This window comes from Eublepharis macularius, chromosome 4 (genome assembly GCF_028583425.1).
Source record: "Eublepharis macularius isolate TG4126 chromosome 4, MPM_Emac_v1.0, whole genome shotgun sequence".
Classification (NCBI taxonomy): Eukaryota; Metazoa; Chordata; class Lepidosauria; order Squamata; family Eublepharidae; genus Eublepharis; species Eublepharis macularius.
Genome location: NC_072793.1, coordinates 26,485,966 through 26,506,520, shown reverse-complemented (window position 1 = coordinate 26,506,520; position 20,555 = coordinate 26,485,966). Strand labels below are relative to the sequence as shown.

The 20,555-nt window shown below is 46.3% G+C and overlaps 1 protein-coding gene across 4 annotated transcripts in view; it reads right to left on the bottom strand.

Annotated features, from left to right (window-relative positions):
* CYTH1 (cytohesin 1) overlaps nucleotides 1-19,651 on the bottom strand; it is a 76,304-nt gene extending 56,653 nt beyond the window's left edge. The window contains exons 1-2 of one of the 4 annotated variants that reach the window (XM_054975826.1): nucleotides 19,551-19,651; nucleotides 17,255-17,338 (exon numbers count right to left, since the gene is read on the bottom strand). In XM_054975826.1, coding sequence (XP_054831801.1) covers nucleotides 17,255-17,338; nucleotides 19,551-19,578 — 112 coding nt within the window. In that variant the 5' untranslated portion in view covers nucleotides 19,579-19,651. Of the gene's footprint in view, nucleotides 1-15,566; nucleotides 15,586-17,254; nucleotides 17,339-19,550 lie in introns of those variants that run through there. The other 3 variants (XM_054975822.1, XM_054975823.1, XM_054975825.1) reach the window with 3 other exon arrangements.
* Nucleotides 19,652-20,555: the final 904 nt, after the last annotated feature.

Below are 20,555 nucleotides of genomic sequence, written 5' to 3'. Positions count from 1 at the left end.
AGGAATCTGGTTCAGTTACAAAGATCAAGCTTTCAAGATATTATCAGAAGATCAACTAAGGGATTTTGAGGATAAAAATCCGGAATTTCAGTGCACCAAGCAAGACGAAAAGGAGAAGTCTGAGGGGGGGGGGGGGAACGAGCACTGCGGCTGCAGTTGCTCAGAGAGAATTGCGTCCGGGACCCAGGAGGGGAAGGAAAATTTAATTTGAATTTAAATTGTAATTTGCATTTAGTAAGGTCAACCACTCCATCAATATAACATAAAGCTTTAACTTTTGAATAATGGCAGTATGAAGGGAAAACATTTTGTGTAGCATAGTTGTTGCATGTTGTAGTTGTTGTGTTTTTTTTCCCTTCCTCCCCTTGTTCCCTTTCTTCCCTTTGTATTGTTAGTTAATGTAGTTAATAAAAAATAAAAATATTATAAATAATCAAAAGCAAAGCAAAGTAGGGGCAGGAGCTTTGGAAGAGAACTAGCAACTTGAAGGCTACAACAGTTGTATCTATAACTGAAATGTCTAGGGGATTTTTGTGTGGCTAATATTGGATTGCTCTTCTATCTCAACTCTCCTTTCTGCACATGAAGGGGGGAAAAAAACCACAAACACTGTCAGCCAAACCAGTCCCCTCCACCCATCCGGTTGTCACACAGAAAAACAGAAGCAAAGCCTATGTCATGCCCTCAGGCATTCATACTGGCACAAGCTCTATACAAACAGACATTCATCAGACGAAGCTTTGCCAATCGCTGCATCACCAATGCCAGGATAAACTGCACCTAACTTCTATCTGCCATGTAGCCAGAGACAACTTGGTAGAAACTCTCCCTCCTATCGACAATTCAGTTATGCTGCTAGTTCTACTTTCTCTGCCCAGTTCACTTTATTATATATTACTATGATGTAGCCGATCAGCACAGATTTTGTGGGACAGTCCACCAAACACCCCTCCACCGATTTTGTGCCTGTGGGTCAACAGATCCTCAGGGCCAGCACAGGGGCAAAGAGGAGGTTGGCAAGCAGAGAAAACAGCAGAAATCTTCCAAAGTTCCCTCTTCCAAAGACTAAAGTGCCATTAAGTCTTTGGAACTGTGCAGCTGGATGCATGCCGCTGATTTCATTGAAATCCCTCTGGTCAACTAGCGAATACATTTTAAAAATAAAATAAATAAAAAACAGGGTAAGAATGGAGAGGGGCCAAGATCCAGGAAGCAGATTCTATTTCATATAATCAGGTTTTATCCCTCATGTCCCACAAAGCAAACTCCAAGCTACTCAGGAGCAGTTCATGGCTCCTTATAGCATACATGAAGTTGGGGAGAGTGCACTCTCCCTTGAGAGGTCAAGCAAGAGGTCACAGCCGTGTCCCTGCAGATAGAAACACACTATAGTTTACACAGTACATAAGGGTTACTTCAATCACCTGCATAAGAGGAAGAAAAAACATGCACACATTCACAGGTGAAGACAGCACTAGGGACTTCTTGACAATACTAATGTACATACAATGTACATATGCAGGGATATGTACACCTGGCAGCATTAGTAAGGGAAACGTCCCTTGTAATGTGGCCCAGCGTTTGTATCCAGTGCAAGGCTCCTCTATGCATGAAACAAATTCTTACCCAGAATCTAAAGCAGAAATGGTTTGTTCCTACAGTAACGAAACACAATTCACCTCCCTTGCACTTTTACCCGAGATTGCATGGGTTCATGAAAGCAGACGAACCTGGTTTTCCATCCCAAAGCAACTCAAGACCCTTTGGAGTTTACAAGCTATCAGACAACATTATCATCTTGACTGAGCATCAGGCATGTAGTCTTAGCAAAAGATAGAGGGAAGCTACACACAGATAAGAGCACCAAACCTGCGGCCCAGCCCCCTTCCCACCTGCAACCATGACTCAGGAGGCGCCAGTAAACTATGCCTGCCCATGACTCACCTTGCAAAGGAACTCGGCATCGGAGGGGGGGGGGGAGAAAGGTCATCACAAAAGACGACTAACCTCCCCCCCATACATTCATTCACCTCTCTCCCTGCAACTCAGATTTTCCTTGCCATCAGCAAGTATTACCTGAACAGGATACAAAGAGAACTTACCTGACTTGCTGGCTAAGGTGGAGGGACCGAGAAGGAAGGCTTGGAAACTGGAAGCACAGAGCTCACTGACTGTGCCCATAATGATGCCTTCCTACAATGCCCTCTCAAAGATGGGCAAGCGACGCAGCCCTTAAGGTAGGCAGAACAGGCCTAGGGCACAGCCGGAAACCAGAAGATGTAGCCAGGAGGCTGGAGTCTCCGGATGGCCAGATTTACAGCACCAAATGGCTCTTCAAGCAGCAGCTGCTGCTGCCGCCTCCTCTCCCTAGCAGGAGGCAGGGGAGAGACACCAATTGAGGGATCCCCAGTCCGGCTGAAGCAGAAGGAATGGCAGAGGCTCCCACGCTCTGAGCCTAGCCAATCCCAGCTCCCTGCCAGGAAATTATTACTAGTACTGTACAGCTGACGAGACACACAAAGCCACTTACAGGGCAATTCAGTTTGGGAACTTTTTCCTAGGTGCCCCCCTGGCTCCACCACCAGCTGCCCAGGGGAGGTTTGGACAAGAGGTATTTTTAGGTTGGTTTTATCTGGCTGCATTATTAGAGCTTTAAGCATCTAACAAGCTGTGCTGTTGCATAGCAACAGTCGCTGCATAAAGGGAAGGTGTATGAAACTACAGTGTATACAGAGGCCAAAGACTGGTGTGTAGAAAGTGCATGCAAGCAGAAGGCCTAGAGTTGCAGAATGAGGAAGGCAGCCCCACTCTATAAACAGGAATCAGAACCAGCCATGTGTGGATCTTTCCGACAGACACAGTTCAGGGCCACCTCTCGAAGCAAGGGGAGATGGGACCCTTCCTCCAGGCTGCATCACCTACCCAGGAAGACAAGACATGTCAGCAGAGCCTGGCCTCCTTCCACTGTCAGGCTTTCGAAATTCAAAAGGATGCATACAAGTGTGTTCTGCAGAGAAAAACTTGCATTCGACTGGTGCAATGTTAGAAACTCTTATAAAGTTTCTAGCCCTCGTGGTCATATTAGCTGAGAGCTTGGGCAAAAATAAGAGGGGTCTCCCTTTGACACAGCTGCTGGCTTCCTTGCAACTTGCTGGGAATCCTACAACAGATGACCCCCGTACCCCTCCCTCCCAAGCAGAACTTTCTATTATTGATTTAGAGAATGTATATGCCACCTCTCCAAAGGCCTGTTTGGAGCAGTTTGCAACTAAAACCATTACAAAGAAACCAATTAAACAAGCCACTAAAAAACAAGGCAAAGGCATTTAAGCAAGCCATGGTCTAAAAGCAGCATACGATACACATCAAGCAGTCTAAAACGAGGCAGATAAAAAGATCCCTGGGCCAGAAACAGACCATAAAGCATTAAAGAGATTAAAAACCCTTAGTTAAACATTCCTTTCAGCCTGACATCTAAAAGAAAGCAATCATGTTAAAACCTTCTGTAAAGAACATGAAACCCACATCTGACATTTTAGTACTGATAATGTCAAACTATTGTCAGCAAATCTCAATATAAGTTCCCTAACTCCTTCAGATTATAAACATTCATACTTTTTAGCTACTTGAGCAAGGTAGAGTAAGGTTGTCTTCTGCATATCACAGAACTGGGAGCAAGGTAACTGACGCCTACCACAAAGCTCTCTCTGGAAAAGTCAATAATTCTAGGAAAAGTGGAAGGCAGTAGGAAAAGAGGAAGACCTAAAATGGTTTGACGCAACAAAAGAAGCCATGTCTTCCAGTTTGCAAGATCTGAGCAAGTCTGTTAATGATAGGGTGTTTTGGAGATATTTCATTCATAGGGTCACCATAGGTCGGAGGCGAATTGAAGGCACGTAACACACACACACACACACACCACAAAGCTACTTTAACACTAAGAGGTCAACAGTAGAGATGGGCACGATCCGCATTACGATCGGAAAAACCCCACGATAATGGCGATCGCGCGATCGGGACCCGGCGGATCGTGCTCGGGCACGGCCAACGATCGGGAGGGGGGCTGGATCAGGGCTTGATCGGGGCGATCGTGCTCGGATCGGGAAGCCAGACACTCAGGCGCCAGCGATCTATTCCCCTGGCAACGGAGCCAGGGGAATGCCTGAGCTGTGTTTGCCCTCCTTCTGTCGCCCTGGAAACCCGAATGGAAGCCCAGCTTGCCTTGATCAGCAGGGCTTCCTTCCAACCACAGAGCAGCAAAGCAGTCACCAGCTGGGAGAAGACACCCAAGGGAGGGAGGGGGAAGGGAGTGTTCTGTAGCCATGGGCACTCCGATCTCATCCCTGCAAACCCTGATAGGCAGCTCTGACAGCCAAACACAGACAGCCAAACACAAACACAGATGCCGCCGGCATCAGCCACCATTCCTGTATCGCTGAGAACAGCGGGGCGCCCCTCCGCTTTTGCCTCCATGATCCACGGATCGGAAACGGGAGATGATCGGTGTGGATAGTTAATTTGGGATCGTCGCTGGTGCCGATCCACGATCAGCTTGAATCGTGCCCACCTCTAGTCAATAGCACGAGGAACACGGATAAACTGCTGGGCATAGAGGAAGCTGCAGAAAGAAAGAGCTCCTACCTTCTATTTCTGCAGCTTCATATGTGAACAAATGCTAAACTTCTTCCCCTCATCTGTATCAGTTGTTTCCAGAGGATAATTTCAGCCTGCACAGGCTTCAAGCCCAAACACATTCATATCAGCCTTGACCTTCTATTCACTTTCTAACCCAGTACAGTAAATTCCAAGCAGCACTACAAGCCACAGACGAACCCGCAAACTCGAAACTAAGGCTCCATCTCCCATCTTAGAATTTGACAAGACAGTAGCAGCAGCAATTTCTTCTGAAACACATCCCCTATTGCTGAAAAGTTATACAGGACAAATAAAACCAACTCGTGCCCAAAAGGTTTAGGGGGGGGGGGAAAGATGCCAGAGAAGACATGTACAAGATACGTATGCTGGGTACCATGAAAATCCCATTATCTGATGATGCTTGGGGCTGTTTCTTGACAACCTAGAGAACTGACGGACAGCATCTTAACTCCAGGACAGACTGTATAATAACCAGGATTAGTTATATCTTCCTGTCTTGCCACCCACTCTCAACACCTGGCTTCTCATTCCCCAGAGATTGCAAGAAGCCATTGTCTTCAGAAACACTAGCAGCTTCATACCACATTGATTAGATAATGAAAAAAAAAAGGTACAGGAGAAATAAATGCACCATAAATTCATCTCTTGAACACAATGACTCTCGAGCAATTTTACTACTCCTACTTCAGAAAAGAGACTTGAGTCTTGCTGGATAAGGGGGAGGTTAGAGACTATTGGGGGAACTCTTTTATTACCTCTTGCTTTTATGGGCCCTGGTCTGCAGTACCTGAAACTTGATCCATCTTTGCCTGTCAGCAAATCCACAATATGCTGGCATTAGAAGTTTTTTTTTTTTTAATGCCGTGACTCTAAAAATCTGCTTAAAATCTCCTTTTCCTCTTTTTTTATTTTGCAGCCTCTGGGCTGATGGTGAGTTTTGGAGAACTCAAAAGCTTGCACACGGTTATGTGTCTTTGGGTTGGTCTTAACAAAAGTACTACATGGATTGTGTACAGGGGGAAATGACAAGCTTATCTCTACAAATATAGGTTACTTTCTAGTTGTGGGGAGGGGGAGTCTTCTACAGATGCTAGGACGGCTGCCAAATGTTGGAACAAGGTTATATTAGGTAGTCAGAAACAAAAGCCCCTGCCTATCTTAAAGACAGCACACGCAATGGGTCTCTCATCCATGGGATTTGTTCCTATCAATAACCAGCTGCCAGAGTAGAATGCAAGGAAGATGAAGATAACATACACCCTTTATGGCTTTATGAATGATAATTCCCTCCCCACCATGTGAGCTCTGCCGTTCCATGACTGGCTCCTGCAAAATCCTTGAGATGGTCTTAAAAGGTGTGAACAATTCCGTGAAGCGTTCATTCAAAAACTTACATTTCCACATACGTTGAATAATGCACTTTCAATGCACTTTAGCAATCCTTTGGAAGTGGATTTTTTGTTCCACACATGGAAAAGCAGTTCCAAATGTTCACTAAAGAGTATTGAAAGTGGATTATCCAACGTGTGTGGAAGCAGCCACAGACGAAGCACTCTCAAGCTTTGCCCTAAGACATCTTAAAAACAGAAGACATAACTTTAGATTCTTCCTCTACAGAGGAATTCCTATAAGGAAAGCTAAAATTCAAATAGTTTAAAAGTGAAGGTCTAAGTCAGTTTCATAACAGAATTTTTCTTTATTTAAGCTATAAACACTAAGTTTCATAACAGTTAGGAAAGTCTTGGGACCTGTTGATTCTGTAATGAAAGATTAGCATGGACACAAAACAAACCAAGTCATTTTCCTTTGCATATGGTTTCAATCCATTTACATACCAACTGGGAAAGTATTAAATAATTGTTCTGTATATTAATTTAGTTCAAGATCTTGACAATTAAAACCCACAACAACACAAGGACTTAGGCCACCCCCCCCCAAGTCCATATTAGACAAGCAGTAAGTTATTCGCTTTACACAATCTCTTGTTCATTAACAGCTGAAATAGTAATTTGCATTCCTTACGGTGCAATTTATATGCTACTGGATATAAATAAGATGAGCAGACAACAGTGTCGTGCAATTTTCCTATAAAACAAGTGTTTCCAAGGAAAGAAAAGGCATCTTTGTAGGATGGCCAGAGGAGACGGAATTGCACAGAAGGGCAAGAAATTGAGTGAGAACTGGTTTTAAAAGTCTAGCATTTCCTTTGATATCAGCCAGACACATTCCAGAAAGGCCCACTGCACAATTGGAAAACCCCTCATGGATTAACATTCAAGCTTTGCAGCACTAGTTCCAGGGCTTTTTTTCAGCTGGAACGCGGTGGAATGGAGTTCCGGAACCTCTTGAAAATGGTCACATGGCTGGTGGCCCCGCCCCCTGATCTCCAGACAGAGGGGAGTTTAGATTGCCCTCCGCGCTACTGGAGTGGCACGGAGGGCAATCTAAACTCCCGTCTGGAGATCAGGGGGCGGGGCCACCAGCCATGTGACCATTTTTGCCGAGGGTGATTTAAACTTTTAAAAACTCCCCCCTTGTTCCAGCTGACCCAAAGTGACATCAATGGCCCTGGGAGCGTGCGCACGCACATGTGGTACCAGGGGCACCACCTCCCGCCAAGAGTTGCCCCCTGTGCTGGCAACCCATTGAGTTCCACCACCGCTTTTCCCAGAAAAAAAGCCCGGACTAGTTCTATTATCTATTTTATAGCATGCAATGCAAGTGACAGAACTTCCTAGAAATGCACACATCTTTTCCTGCTAGGTACTTGCCCATTTGGCATTCCCTCTCTTTGTCCTATAAAACCACATTTAGCAGGCATTACTATTGAAGACTATGGCAAGATGGTAATTGTCTCGTCATCCTGATAGAAACAGATCAGCCATGACGGATGGCAATTCTCTCCCTCACAAGTGCCCAGCAGACGCTATTTGAAATAAGGGTGGCAGATATTTGGATTACTAACCCCCCCACACACCCCTTAAAAGGAGGCACAGTCAGAAAAGGTTCTTTAAATAAGGCCTAGGCCTGCTTATCTCAACAGCCAGGCCCAGGCTCCCCAAAAACCACACCTGACTAGAGTTCTCACTCTACTGATAAGGCTCAAGAGCACAGCGAAAGGAGTCCACAATGACTTCAGCCCCGAAAGGAAAGAGAAGAACAGTGTGTTTCAGGTGAGACTATCTCAAAGCTTTGCAGACAGCCCTTGCCAGAGGTTCTTGAACCAAGGGCTGTGCCCCAAAACTGGAGCCCAAGGCTGTGTGAACATGAAATCTGAAATTTGCCCAACATGTGTCACACACAAACCTAAAAAAGGCTCTTGTCCCTTTAAGAGCAACATGGCAAGGTCAGCAAGAGTGTTAGAGCACCACCGTAAGAAGAGAAATGTCACATGCTGGACTTCTCCTTGACATCAGTCTTGCAGCACCTGAAGATCTAACAATATTTTATTAAGATTTCATGAATTAGAACCCGCCTTCTTCAGATGCAATGAGATGGTCCTCATCATGTAGACATCGTATGTAGGAATATGGTGCCAAAAACAAAGAGGAGGCCCAAGGGGCCATTCAATGCTGGAAAAGAAATATGGAGATGTAAAATTCAAATCCGATCAAGAAAAACGCAGAGGCCATTCACTGGGTAGGCTAAGCTGGCTTACACTTGTAATGGATTTGCTAAGACAACGTGTATTTTTATTTTATTTTTCCTACAAAATACTAACACATGGAATTGTTCACCATGATATACAGCTTTCAAAAGGGGCAGAAATCTTACTTGGATCAGAACTGAGAAAACTTATACTGGGTTTGAACTGATAGCACCTCATGCCACTCATAAACGAGATGTGAAACACAAAGAACTCATTGCATAAACATAGTGGAAGACCAGATTATTTGATAGAATGCTACCACTTCTAGATGTTGTATAGGCACCCTCAAACATATAAAATGATGCATACAAATGCCACTCTGTTTCTGAGAAGACATGGGCTACCTGAAGAAAGTCTGTTCAAGACTGCAAGCACTACAACTTAAGATCGTAATTTTTATTTGAAGTGCTTTATGATCATGTGTGGTTATCCTTACAACAACCCTGTGAGGTGGTTGCTGTCACTGCCATTTAGAAATTGACGGATGCTACTTGCCCAAAAATCCTACACAGTAAGATGAAAAGACCCAGGAGCCCCAGACACAGGATTCCAGAACTTTACCTTTGCAATACTTCTTTATTAGAGAGGAAAATGGTGTCAAAACCTCATTAAACGGGATACCTAACTTGCCAAAAGAAACGTCTCTCGCATGCTGAAAAGTCAATGGTATGGACCTTAACCTACCGTGTGCAGTGACATACGGCAACCCCACAGGAAGACTATCAAAGGAAGAGACGTTTCGAGGTGGTTTGCCATTGCCTGCCTCTGCATAACAACCCAGGCTTGCTTTGGTGGACTCTTATCCAGACCAGGGCTGACCTTGCTTAGCTTCTGAGATCTGACGAGATCAGACTACCTGGACCATACAGGTCAAGTCAGGACAACCTACAATACAGACAGACCATTCCCAGGAGAGCTTGAGAAGAAGGGGTATCATTCAGGAAAGCTATCTTTTTGCCAACACAGGATGAAGGAGGCGGAGAGAACTGACAGGGAGAAGGTCTGATAATTACTTCTCCCAAGCCTGCTGCTACAAATCCACACATGAGAGCCCGGCTGGCTCAGACCTATGGGTCATGTAGTACAACATTCTGTCTCATACAGAGGCCAATTAGTTCTGTAGGACCAGCAACAAGGTACAGAGACCAAGGCCTTCCCCTAACATTACCACCTGGCACTACTACTCAGAGGTTTACTGCCTCTAAACGTTGAGGTTCCCGTTAGTCTCCATGGCTAGTAGCCGCGGATAGGCCTCTCTTCCATGAATCTGTCTAATTCATTTAAAGTTGTGTATACATGCGGCCATCGCTACATCCTCTGGCAGCAAACTCCACATTTTAATCACTCATTACGTAAAGTAGTATTTCCTGTTGTCCATCCTGAATCTCCTGCCCACCAGCTTCATTAGATGCCCTTGAGTTCAAGCAGGGCTTTTTTTCTGGGAAAACAGGTGGTGGAAATCAGTGGGTTGCCCTCGGAGAAAATGGTCACATGGCTGGTGGCCCCGCCCCCTGATCTCCAGACAGAGGGGAGTTTAGATTGCCCTCCGTGCCACTCGGCGGCACAGAGGGCAATCTAAACTCCCCTCTGTCTGGAGATCAGGGGGCGGGGCCATCAGCCATGTGACCATTTCTAAGAGGTTCCAGAACTCCGTTCCACCGCGTTCCAGCTGAAAAAAAGCCCTGAGTTCAAGTATTATGGGAGAGGGAGAAAAAAGTCTCTGTCCATTCTCTCTACCCCCTGTATAATTTTATAAACGTCTATCATACCACCGTTTCTATTTTACCTTGTTTTGGAACCCAACTGCAAAAAAAAAAAAATTAAGAACATTCTGGGTGCCATATGTGAGTGGGGGAAAAGGTTAATCAGAAACAATGGACAACAGTGGCAAATGTGATCGAACCACAAATGCTAGAAAGCACGACTGCACAAACGTAGCATATAATCCTCACTGTAATATATAACTTTTAAAAAGGATTACAGAATCATTACAAAACTGTAAATAAATAACCAAATACAAATGATCAGACTATCAGGGGAGTCTGGAAACTTTCCCGTTTCTTCGTTTATCCTTTCAATGGCTTCCAACAGAGTACATATCCAGAGTACATAATATTTAAGTGACTGATTATAAAAGTCCCAGGGTCACTTGCTCCAGTTGCTCGTTATTCAGCTTGCAAGTGCTGGTGCAAGATATTTTAAAAATGACTTTGGAATTGTGATATGGACTGAAGAAATCCTGGCCAAATGTTGTGTTTATGTTCGATGGCTGGCTATCTTATGAAAATGTCTGAAAATGAGGCTCACACAGAAACAAAAATTACCTGACTCCCGGGACATTATACATAAAAAGAGGATTATATACTACAATAGGGAGTCGGAGAGAGATTAAGCATTCCCTCTCAATCATGTAGTCTCTTCTCCATATGTCGTCCCAACCGGATTAGTATTAGCAAGGGAAACGTGGTTGGGGGACCTTGGATGTATTGTTTTTATAAAGCGTAGTTTCATCCCCAGGTGATGTTAGAGCTGACTTTAGCAAACACCCACCGGGACTGGCTTTGTTGCCCTCCCACCTCTAGAGGGCAGCAACATATTCCCCCCCCCCCCTTAGCCAGCAAGAACTCTTTCCTATGCGAGAGGCTATAGAACCTCTCTGCTTCTCCCAGCCACGCATTCCTTCCCTATTCCCATGCAGGCCCACCCCCCTGTCCCGCCTCAGCTCTTTGTACAGAAATCCTTTAATCCTGGCGGTTGATAATTCTCCACACAGCAGGATTAATATCAGGGCCAATCTGTTAGAGGCAGAGACAAAGAAGCATAGGAATTCAAACCCACCTGCCCAGGCAGGGGGTGGAGGAGAACAAGCACTTCGGGGAACCAGAGAAATAAAATGTTAAAAACCCCAGCAAACTGGGAAGCAAGCACACTCCTTATACAATACTTCACTCTTCTGCCATGCCCACCTAGACTCCACACTACTGCAATCTCCTTCAAGATGCTGCTCAGCACCAATGCTCAGTGCTTGAGGCGAGAGAAAAGACGGGCAAGAAGCACAACACAGTGGAGGGTTTAATGATGCACAGAAATCGAGTTTTATTGTTAACATTAGTCTGTGGCATAGAACATTTTTGGCTGCTGAGGGAAAAACAAACAGGAGTCTCGCCACACCTTAAAAGATTAACACATTTTTGTTGTGGCATAAATGTCTGTGAATTACAACCGCCTTTGTCAGATATCCTATGTCCAACAAAGTAGGCAACCTTTTATGGCCACAACCCTGGAAAAAATGCAATGTCTACCTGTGAAGTTGTTGGTGTGCCAGCAGAACACACGGGCAGAGGGGAGAAGGGTGGTACTTGGAGACGTGCTTGGAGCTAGTCACGCCTCAGCAGTGCAACTCAGAGATTTGCCTCGGACTCAGCTGAAGAGCTAGGCATGTCTAGGAAGTGATGACATGCATAAGCCCTGTGCCTTTTGCTTTCTCCTGCACCATTGGCCCCAGCACTGCTGCCTGTGCCTCAGCTGCCTGGACCGAGATCTGGCCTGGGTGTCAAGCAAAATGGTCTGGTGTGTGCCTGGAATTCCTACCTCTGCTCTAATCCATAAAAGCATAAACTAGACTATATTGGACTAAGGGGGGAAAACTCAGAGGGGATGGCTCAAAAGAAAACTGCTGCCAGGCACCAACGACGTAACACCTCGACTAGAGCCTTTTTGGTCCTGGCTCCCACCTGGTGGAACGCTCTTTCTGCCCGGCAGGACTTACTACCTTTTCGCCGGGCCTGCAAGACAGAGTTGTTCCGCCAGACATATGGCTGAGGCTGGGCCTCCGCCGGCCTGGGGGGTGTATAAAACCCTCCCTGCGAAGGATGTCCACCATCTTGTTTTAAATATGTTTTAATAAATATGAATTTTTAATTGTATTTGAATTGTATTTTTAATATGTTGGTATCCGCCCTGAGCCTGCTTGCGGGGAGGGTGGAATACAAATTTGAAATAAATAAATAAATAAAATAACAGGCTCCGAGCCAAGTGAATGACTGTGAAGAGGATTCCCGCAATCAAGGTGCCACTCTAGAGAAGGTCCTGTCTGCGCTAACTACCTGCTCTACTTCAGAAGGTGCAGGCACAGAGAGCAGGGTCTTAACCAACAAACCAGCAGTCATTTTTGGTACCCCTGTCCCTGGCTGTTTATGGCTTCAAAAGTGACAGCCAGCATTTTATTTATGCCCAGGAATCAGCAGGCAATGGGGTGCTGCAGCTTATAACAGTTTTGCTATCATGATACATTTTACAGAAGCTTGGATCAAATTTACTCATGTTCAATTTGTTTCATTTACAGAATCTGAATTATTTGGAGAAGGCTGTCATTGGCAAGCTGGGGTGGGAGACATAAAAGGTTTTGGGGGGGTACAGTGAAATATGTAATGCCCAGTTGCTTTGCTCAGCAAAAGACCAAAGGAAAAGGGAAATGCAATACTGTAAATGTCCTTACACTCTAAGTACAGTCCTCTTCTCAACCCTTCCTGGTCCCATGCGCACCAGCATGATTTAAATCTTTAGCAGATAGTAGCTCTGTAAAGGTAGATTTTTTTTCTTCTACTACCATAGAGACTAGAAGTTTGCTTTTTAGTTTAAAAAAAATTGGGGAAAGCAAATATTTTCAAACTTTTGATGGTAGTAGAAAAGAGTTGCATTAAAAAGTCAGGACAGCAATTACATTCAAGAATCTTCCTAGCCTTATCAACTCTCACATACATTTTGGCATCTTTCCAATACCCCAGTAGTCTGCTCAGATATAGCGGGAAGAAATGCAACTTCCTCTGAAGTGAAGAAAACCGAAGTTTAGTAATATTGTGTTGGAAGAGCATGCGTTACCAAATGTGAGAGAAAATGGAAGACTCCTGCAGCATTTACAGTGACGGCTGGGGGAAACACTTGAGGCCTCATCAAAGGCAAGGAAAATGGTCTTTGAAATCTGTGTTCCTCTTACTCTCCCTGATCAAGCAACAGCTTGTTACACACCCTGTGCTACACCAGTTCATCTCTTGACTTTTTCCTGTGATCAGAATCAAGAGAGACAAGACAGAAGTTGCATCCTCAGCAACATTCCACCAGTGGAACCCCCCCCCTCCAAAAAAAAGCCACAGCACACCATATGTACATCTGTTTGTTTTCCATTGTGAATGTGCTGACTGGGCAAGTAGATTTTGTTCTGAAGTGACTTGTACCCACAAAACTGCCAGTTCACTGTGAGCAACAATTTCCCACGGGACAGTTCTTACAGTGTTGCTACAGAGAGAGACACAAGTGCTACATAGCTGGTGGTTACAAAAATGAACTGAACCAAATGTTGCGCACGTGTCACACATCACTCTGGTTTTTAGGACTCTCACACAGAATCCAGAAAAGGCAACCATTTCTTTAAAAAAATATCCCATCCCTTACAATTACCCATAAATGTTTGTAAATGTGCTGATCTCAACCACAGCTCAAAAACCAGAGATGTGCAAGATGCTTTTAATGAGCACAAGAGTAAAGGATCTATCCTTCACAACACTCTACATCCCTTTACCTGGCGCTTATTAGAGCCAAGCTACAAGTGACGCCTGACACAGGTTGGACACTTGTCAGCTTCCCTCAAGGTTTGATGGGAAATGTAGGCATCCTGGTCTTGCAGCTGTAATGGAGAGCCAAGCTGTAAAACCAGGACGCCTACATTTCCCATCAATACTTGAGGGAAGCTGACAAGGGTCCAACCTGTGTAAGGCGTCACTTGTAGCTTGGCTGTTAGTTCTCCATGAATTTCCTCTGCTGCTCGAGTTACACTGCCAGAAGATTTTAAATCATGCAACTCTGCCTACTATCAGAACATAAACCTGAAAAGTGAGATCTATGAACACTCAGGACATGGCCCATGTCATGAACCACCAGCGCTACTAAAGAAACATTCCATTTTAGCCACATGAAATCCAAGAACGCTTCCAGGGTCACTATCAGGACCACCGCACCAATCCCCCAAGATTCCATGTCTCTTAGAGAAGGACCAACCCATCTCACATTCCTTATGCAGATGTACAATGGCTACACAAAACTGGCCAACTTTGGAAGAACCTCGGCATAACCACAAAGGATGGCGAGAAACGGATAGCCCTTTGTTGGCTTAGATAACTGGATAACTGACCCATGTTGAGATGCAATTTCTCTCAATGCCCAGGCAGAAACTGAGGACTTCAGGGATAGTGTGCCACCTGCTGGTTCTACAGCATCATTTCATCACTTCTGGGACAGTCATTAATCTGAAAGAAGCCTTTCAAAGAGAACTAATAGCCCAACCCCACTTAGCAAAAGCCTACAGGAATATTCCCTTGATGGCAAGAGCAACACGCAATAAGGCCAGGAGCATCAACAGCAGCCAGTTTTCCCATGAGGTGCCAAGAAACACTGAAATAGTTACAACAGCACCCAGAGCCATTTCAGCAGTCTGTTTGCAAACTTCAGAGCCACATCCCATTGCTGCCCTAAAACATAAAAGTGCCACTTCTGCATTTAACAGCTGACCAGCAATATCCTTGCTGCCCTGAACTGAAACACTGGATTTACCCTAAAGTTTTCTTCCCTTCAGTGGAGATGAAGTCATCCTCCACTGGTGTTACCCAAAAGAGGATGACCTCCACCACCACACCCTGCCTGGCAGAGAATTCATTACCAGCCAGTTGAAAGCAAACCACACACAAAAAAAAGAGTTAAGACTTACAAGATACACCCTGCCAGTTTAGGAGGAGTGAGACTGATTTACCAGGGCAAAAGAGCAGAGCCCAGAAAATTGTGTGACTTAAAAACAAGGGAGAGCATAAGAGGGTACAGGTACTATGCGTACTTTAAAAAATGGAGTAGACATCTCTTTCTAATCCTACAAATGGGCCAAACACAGTAGGAGCATGGCAGGAAGGGGACCTGAATCAACTCTGCAGAAGAAAGTGATGCAGGGGTGAGTCGAGCACACATGACTCTCAAGAAGAGGAACAGAGATGTGGGGCAACAACCTAGTTATGAGGAAAGATGTGCTACAGAGGATGTGGCATCCAACGCTTGAGTGCCTGAACAGCAGTTTCTCTGTTCTCAGATGACAGGTAAGATAGGAAGAAGAACACATTTGTTAACAGTTTCAGTGCTGCTTGGGGCCTTAAAGTGGCAGGCATTTACTCAGCAGCCTCAAGTGCCCAATTCTCAGCACAACTGAACCACTTCTACTCACTGTTCCTATAGTCCAGAGAAGCCTCTCACAGGACAGATTCTTGCCCTCACAGGAGAACTACATCCATTGACAAGAGTGCCCTTTGCTTCTTCTTCGACTGGAGCAGCTCCCATGCAAATCTGGATAAATTTAGCTACGCTGTAAACAAGTAGGCCAAGCACAGCAGAGCTAGTTCCTTGCTTCCACAAGGGGAGAGCACTCAACGTTGTTCTACAAGGGCCAGAGCAGGGAGACGGTAAAAAGAATACCTCATAACCTGTGTGGAAGGGAGAGGAATACTGGGGAGGAGAAAGAAGCTGCATACAGAAGTGTCTCTTCTGCTGTACAATTCTACCACAGTCCTCAAAAGTTTTCAGTTCCCTTTTTATCTTTGCCAGTTTCTTCTGGATGGACGAGGCAATTTGAGAGATTTTTTAGAACTCCTTCGGGATGTTTTGAGCTGTACCACACTAGAGGCACAATCCAACCTTGCGGCGATCTAAATGGAAATGTGCCATGGGAGATGAAAATTAGACAGTCGTTAAAAATCCCAAACGTCTGACAGTTCAGGCAACTAAAAAATTCCGAAATCAGTTACCATGCCACCACACAGCAGCCATAACCACAAATTGTTTTATTGTAGAGGTGTGAATCTTATATGGTAAGTAGCCTAAATGTAGCCAACTGTTAGTGAAAACCAAGCGGCAGCTGAGCTTCGGACAGCCTTAATCCTCCATGGGAGCTGCTAGCTGCTAGCTGACATTAGGAATTGGTGCGATGGTAGTTTGGAGCATCTGTCCTTGGAGCCGCTTCTGTCCCCAAGTCACCTCAGCTGATGAAAATGTAGGACCCCTCCATGTGACTGGGCAACACTCCCCAGGTTGAGTACGCACACACACGGGCCTGTACAACATGATGAGCAGAGATGGGCCATCTGCCACTTGCCTGAAAGGGAGATTATCGCTGTACAGTTAATCCAGCACTCACCGATGAATGCTCGCCAGATTTGGGGAACAAGAAGAAGAAGCAAGCTACAGAGCTAGGTTATTCACCCTCCTATACAAGGAGCAAGCATACCGAAGGCAGGGATTTATACACAGGCTGCTGGAAACCACTTCTTGCCTCTCAAACATAACCTACAGCTACGGCTTTCATCCTCGGCAGCACGGGGTCTCTATGATTAAACATTGATGTGCTCAAGCCACCCAAAGTTCAAGGTTAACGTATGCCAAATACACATGCCACCTCTGCACAGAAACATCAAAGGGCATTTGGGCCCAAAAGCCATGCTGGACAAACAAAGCCCCGAGTGTCATTTACATGACAGGATATGCAAGAGAAAGAATAAACTGAGCAAGTCTTTGCCATCCCAAGGCTGCGTCGCAGCTGCTCAACCAAGGCTGAGTTCCCAGCTCCACTGGGGGAAGCTTCTACGTCCATAAGTGGGTCATACATATTAATTTATTCTCTTGGTGCAACGGCATTGCAGACAGGCACCCAATATTAGACAATTCAGATGGATTTAGGAGCAGCACAAATTAGGGGTTTATTTTAAAGCAGGGCATCCTCTTCAAGCTGAGTAAGCAAAGGACAACAGTCTGATGTGGGGGGGGGGGGTCCCTCACTTATGACCCAATGAGTAGTGAGAAGGATGTTTTCAACACACATTGTGACATCCAGTGAGCAAGTGAATCGAGAGAACAGCATACCTGATTCAGAGCATGAAGTTTTGCTGTCCAAACCATCTGGGCGAACACCCATCAATGTGGGGATTTTGAGACCACGCATGGATCCTTGATTTTGAAAGAGAAAAAGACTACCATGGTATAGCAACCTATCTGCCGGGTTTAAACTACACAGCAATGACAAGTGACAAAGAATTTGCCTCATAAATACAGAATTCTATCAATTTCTCTGGAGACAACTTCTCAGAAGAATGAACAAGAAATCCTTCAAACGAGCAAAATTATTGCAGCGTAAGCTGTCACAAACCAGAGTCTACTTGGTTAGATGCAGAAAATAAAAGACAGACTAGCGCTCAGAAATTCGGCTGATCTCATACCATTTATTATATCAACAATAGCCTTTCTGAATTTATTCCAACCCTTTGTACATGAAGATTCAGGAGATTATCTTTATAAGAGCTCTAATCTTCCACGTCTTTGTGTACTGCTTCCTCTTTCATCCCATTCTGGGGTTAAAAAGTAAATCGCTGCACACTCTCCAAACATTGCCATCTTCTGAGCTCGGCAGACACTCCCACTGGTGCTTCAGAATACATATACCTAGAGCTGTAATTTGGGTAAGAACAGGGCTTGGCCGAGGGCTTTTACCACAAGTCATAAAAGCCACTGGACAGGCCAGTCACCCAGAACTCCCAGGCCTCCAAACCATCCCAGGCCTCCATAGACAGCAAAAAGTGACTAGCTAGGCAAGAAACTGCAGGCAGTTGGGAGCACCAGTCCAACATAGCAAGAGGTCTGCTATAGCCCCCCAAAACAGCCGCCAGCTCCAAAGACAGGCACTAATCTGACAAATCAAGATGGATAGGGGTGTTAGTCTGTCTGCAGCAGTAGAAAAGAGCACCTATGTAGCACCTATAAGACTAACAACATTTACAGTAGAGGATGAGCTTTTTGTAAGCCACAGCTCACTTCTTCAGATACAGCCAGAATGTGAGTCCATCTGTCCTTGTATCTTAGAGAGTGGAGGGATTGCAGAAAACGAATGACAATAGTCGGTGAATGTTAATGGCAGGTGCGATTGAATAGGGTGGGGTATGCAGAGGGGCAGTGGGTGTGGAGAAATTAGCATTGGTAATAAGACAGGAAGCCAATGTCTTGATTCAGTCCAGGTGTATGCGTTGCCTTGAGCTTTGTTATCAGTTGCAAATGTCATTCACCAGCTATTATCAGCTACTGCAATTACTCCGCTCCCCAAGATATAAGGACAGATGGACTCACATTCTAGCTGTGTCTGAAGAAGTGAGTTGTGACTCACAAAAGCTCATATCCAACCACAAATGTTCTTAGTCTTATAGGTGCTACTGGACTCTAAGCATCTGAAGAAGTGAGCTGGGGCTCACAAATGCTCATACCCTACTGCCAGTTTTGTTAATCTTATAGGTGCTGCTGGAATCTTGCTCTTTTCTACTAATCTGACAGCTGAGCCAGTGCTTAGAAAACGCTCTGGTCACCACCACCCCCAAAACACACACACAAAAGCAGAGCCTGGGCTGCCTAAGGAAGGACAGAGGGGCAGGCAGGGAGAAGGAGGGGCATCAAGTGCCCATGCAGCTGTTGCCACCCTGCAGTCACCCCCCCTTTCCCAGGAAGACTTTACACTGCTCTACCCAGCTTACCCCCCCTCCTCGGCACAGTCCAGTGAATAAACGCCCGCAGAGTCCCCTGTCAGGGCGCCCAGCCCAGCTGCCTCGCCTTAACCCTCTCGCCGGCGCTCAGCACCCCCTTCCCGCGCCCCTTCCCCACCGCCCCTAAACGCAGCCGCTCCTCGAACCGAGCCCGCCCGGCGTCACTCACTCCAGCCACCTCCACCCCCAGAAAGGGAACAGCCGCCCTTGCCCGGCGCCCCCCCCCCCCCCCCGCCACAACAGCTGCCTGGCAGCCGCCCCTCCGGCCGCGGGGCAGCCGCTCTCGCAAGCCAGCGCCACCTGGGCAGCCCGGCAGCTGCCGCAGCCCACACCCTCCCCGACCCCTTCTCTGACCTCCTCCGTGCCAGGGCCCAGCACCGACTGCCCTGTACGGATCCCGAACCGCAGCTGCGCCCCTGGAAGCTGCCAACCCCCCCGGGAATGGCAAAGGGCGACCCGGCGGCGAAGCATTTCAATGCCATTGAGCACTTCTTTGAACCCCCTCGCCCCAAATACTCCCAGCAAAGGGGGACAGGCTGGCAGCCCCCCACCGCCATGCAGTCCGAGGCTGGGCGCCTCCGGGCCACTCCCCCTCACCCACCCCGGGCACGCGTCGGATTCACTCGCTCGCTCACCGTAGCCGCTCTCGTCCTCTTCCTCCATGTTACCAACCCGAGCCCGGCGCGGCTGCCGCTGAAGGCTACGCGAGGCTCCTGCCGCTACTCAGCAAGTTCCTTCCCACCGCCGAGCACACGTGACGGCCACTGGCCTCCCCAGCCCAGCGCCGGGGGCGGGACCTCTGCAACCCCGGGTGGGAAAGAGGGCGTGGCTTCGGAGCACGTCATCACACGATTTACTGCGGGGCGCCTCTGGTCGAGCAGCCCCGTGTGGACGGCATCCCGCTTCAGGCTACGTGTCGTTTAATCCGAAATAATGCGAGCTTTATAGTCGCTCGTGCAACTTCTCCAGATCGGCATGCCTTAAGTAAGCAATGGGTCTAGAGGAGTCAGCCGTGTTAGTCTGTAGTTGCAAAATAGAAAAGAATCCAGCAGCACCTTTAAGACGAACCAACTTTATTGTAGCATAAGCATTCGAGAGCCACAGCTCTCTTCGTCAGATACATGATTAGTCTTAAGGGTGCCACTGGAGTCTTTATTATTCAGTAAGCAAGGGGCAGGAGGGGAGGAGGTAGCACCCACTTTACCACACCTTAGCTACCCTAACTGCAGGATGACAAGCCATTAAAAAGGCGTTTCATCTGCATTAAGTGATATGCAGTGCTAGCCTGAACAGAGTTATACTCTGCAAGTTCATCAATTTAGGTGGATTTGGATGGGTGTAACTCTCTTTAGGATAGCGAGATTCGGTTCCAGTAGAGACGAACAGGGTATGAGCTTTCCAGGGTCAAAGCTGTTTAGGATGGCCCTGCTGGTGATGCCAGTCCTGAAAGGAAAATAGTAAAGAGTCCAGTAGCACCTTTAAGCAAGGCTTTTTTTCTGGGAAAAGAGGTGGTGGAACTGTGGTTCTCTAAAGCTTATGCTACAGTAAAGTTGGTTGGTCTTAAAGGAGCTACTGGACTCTTTACTATTTTGCTACTACAGACTAACACAGCTCTGAATCCTGAAAGGGAAACCGGATCG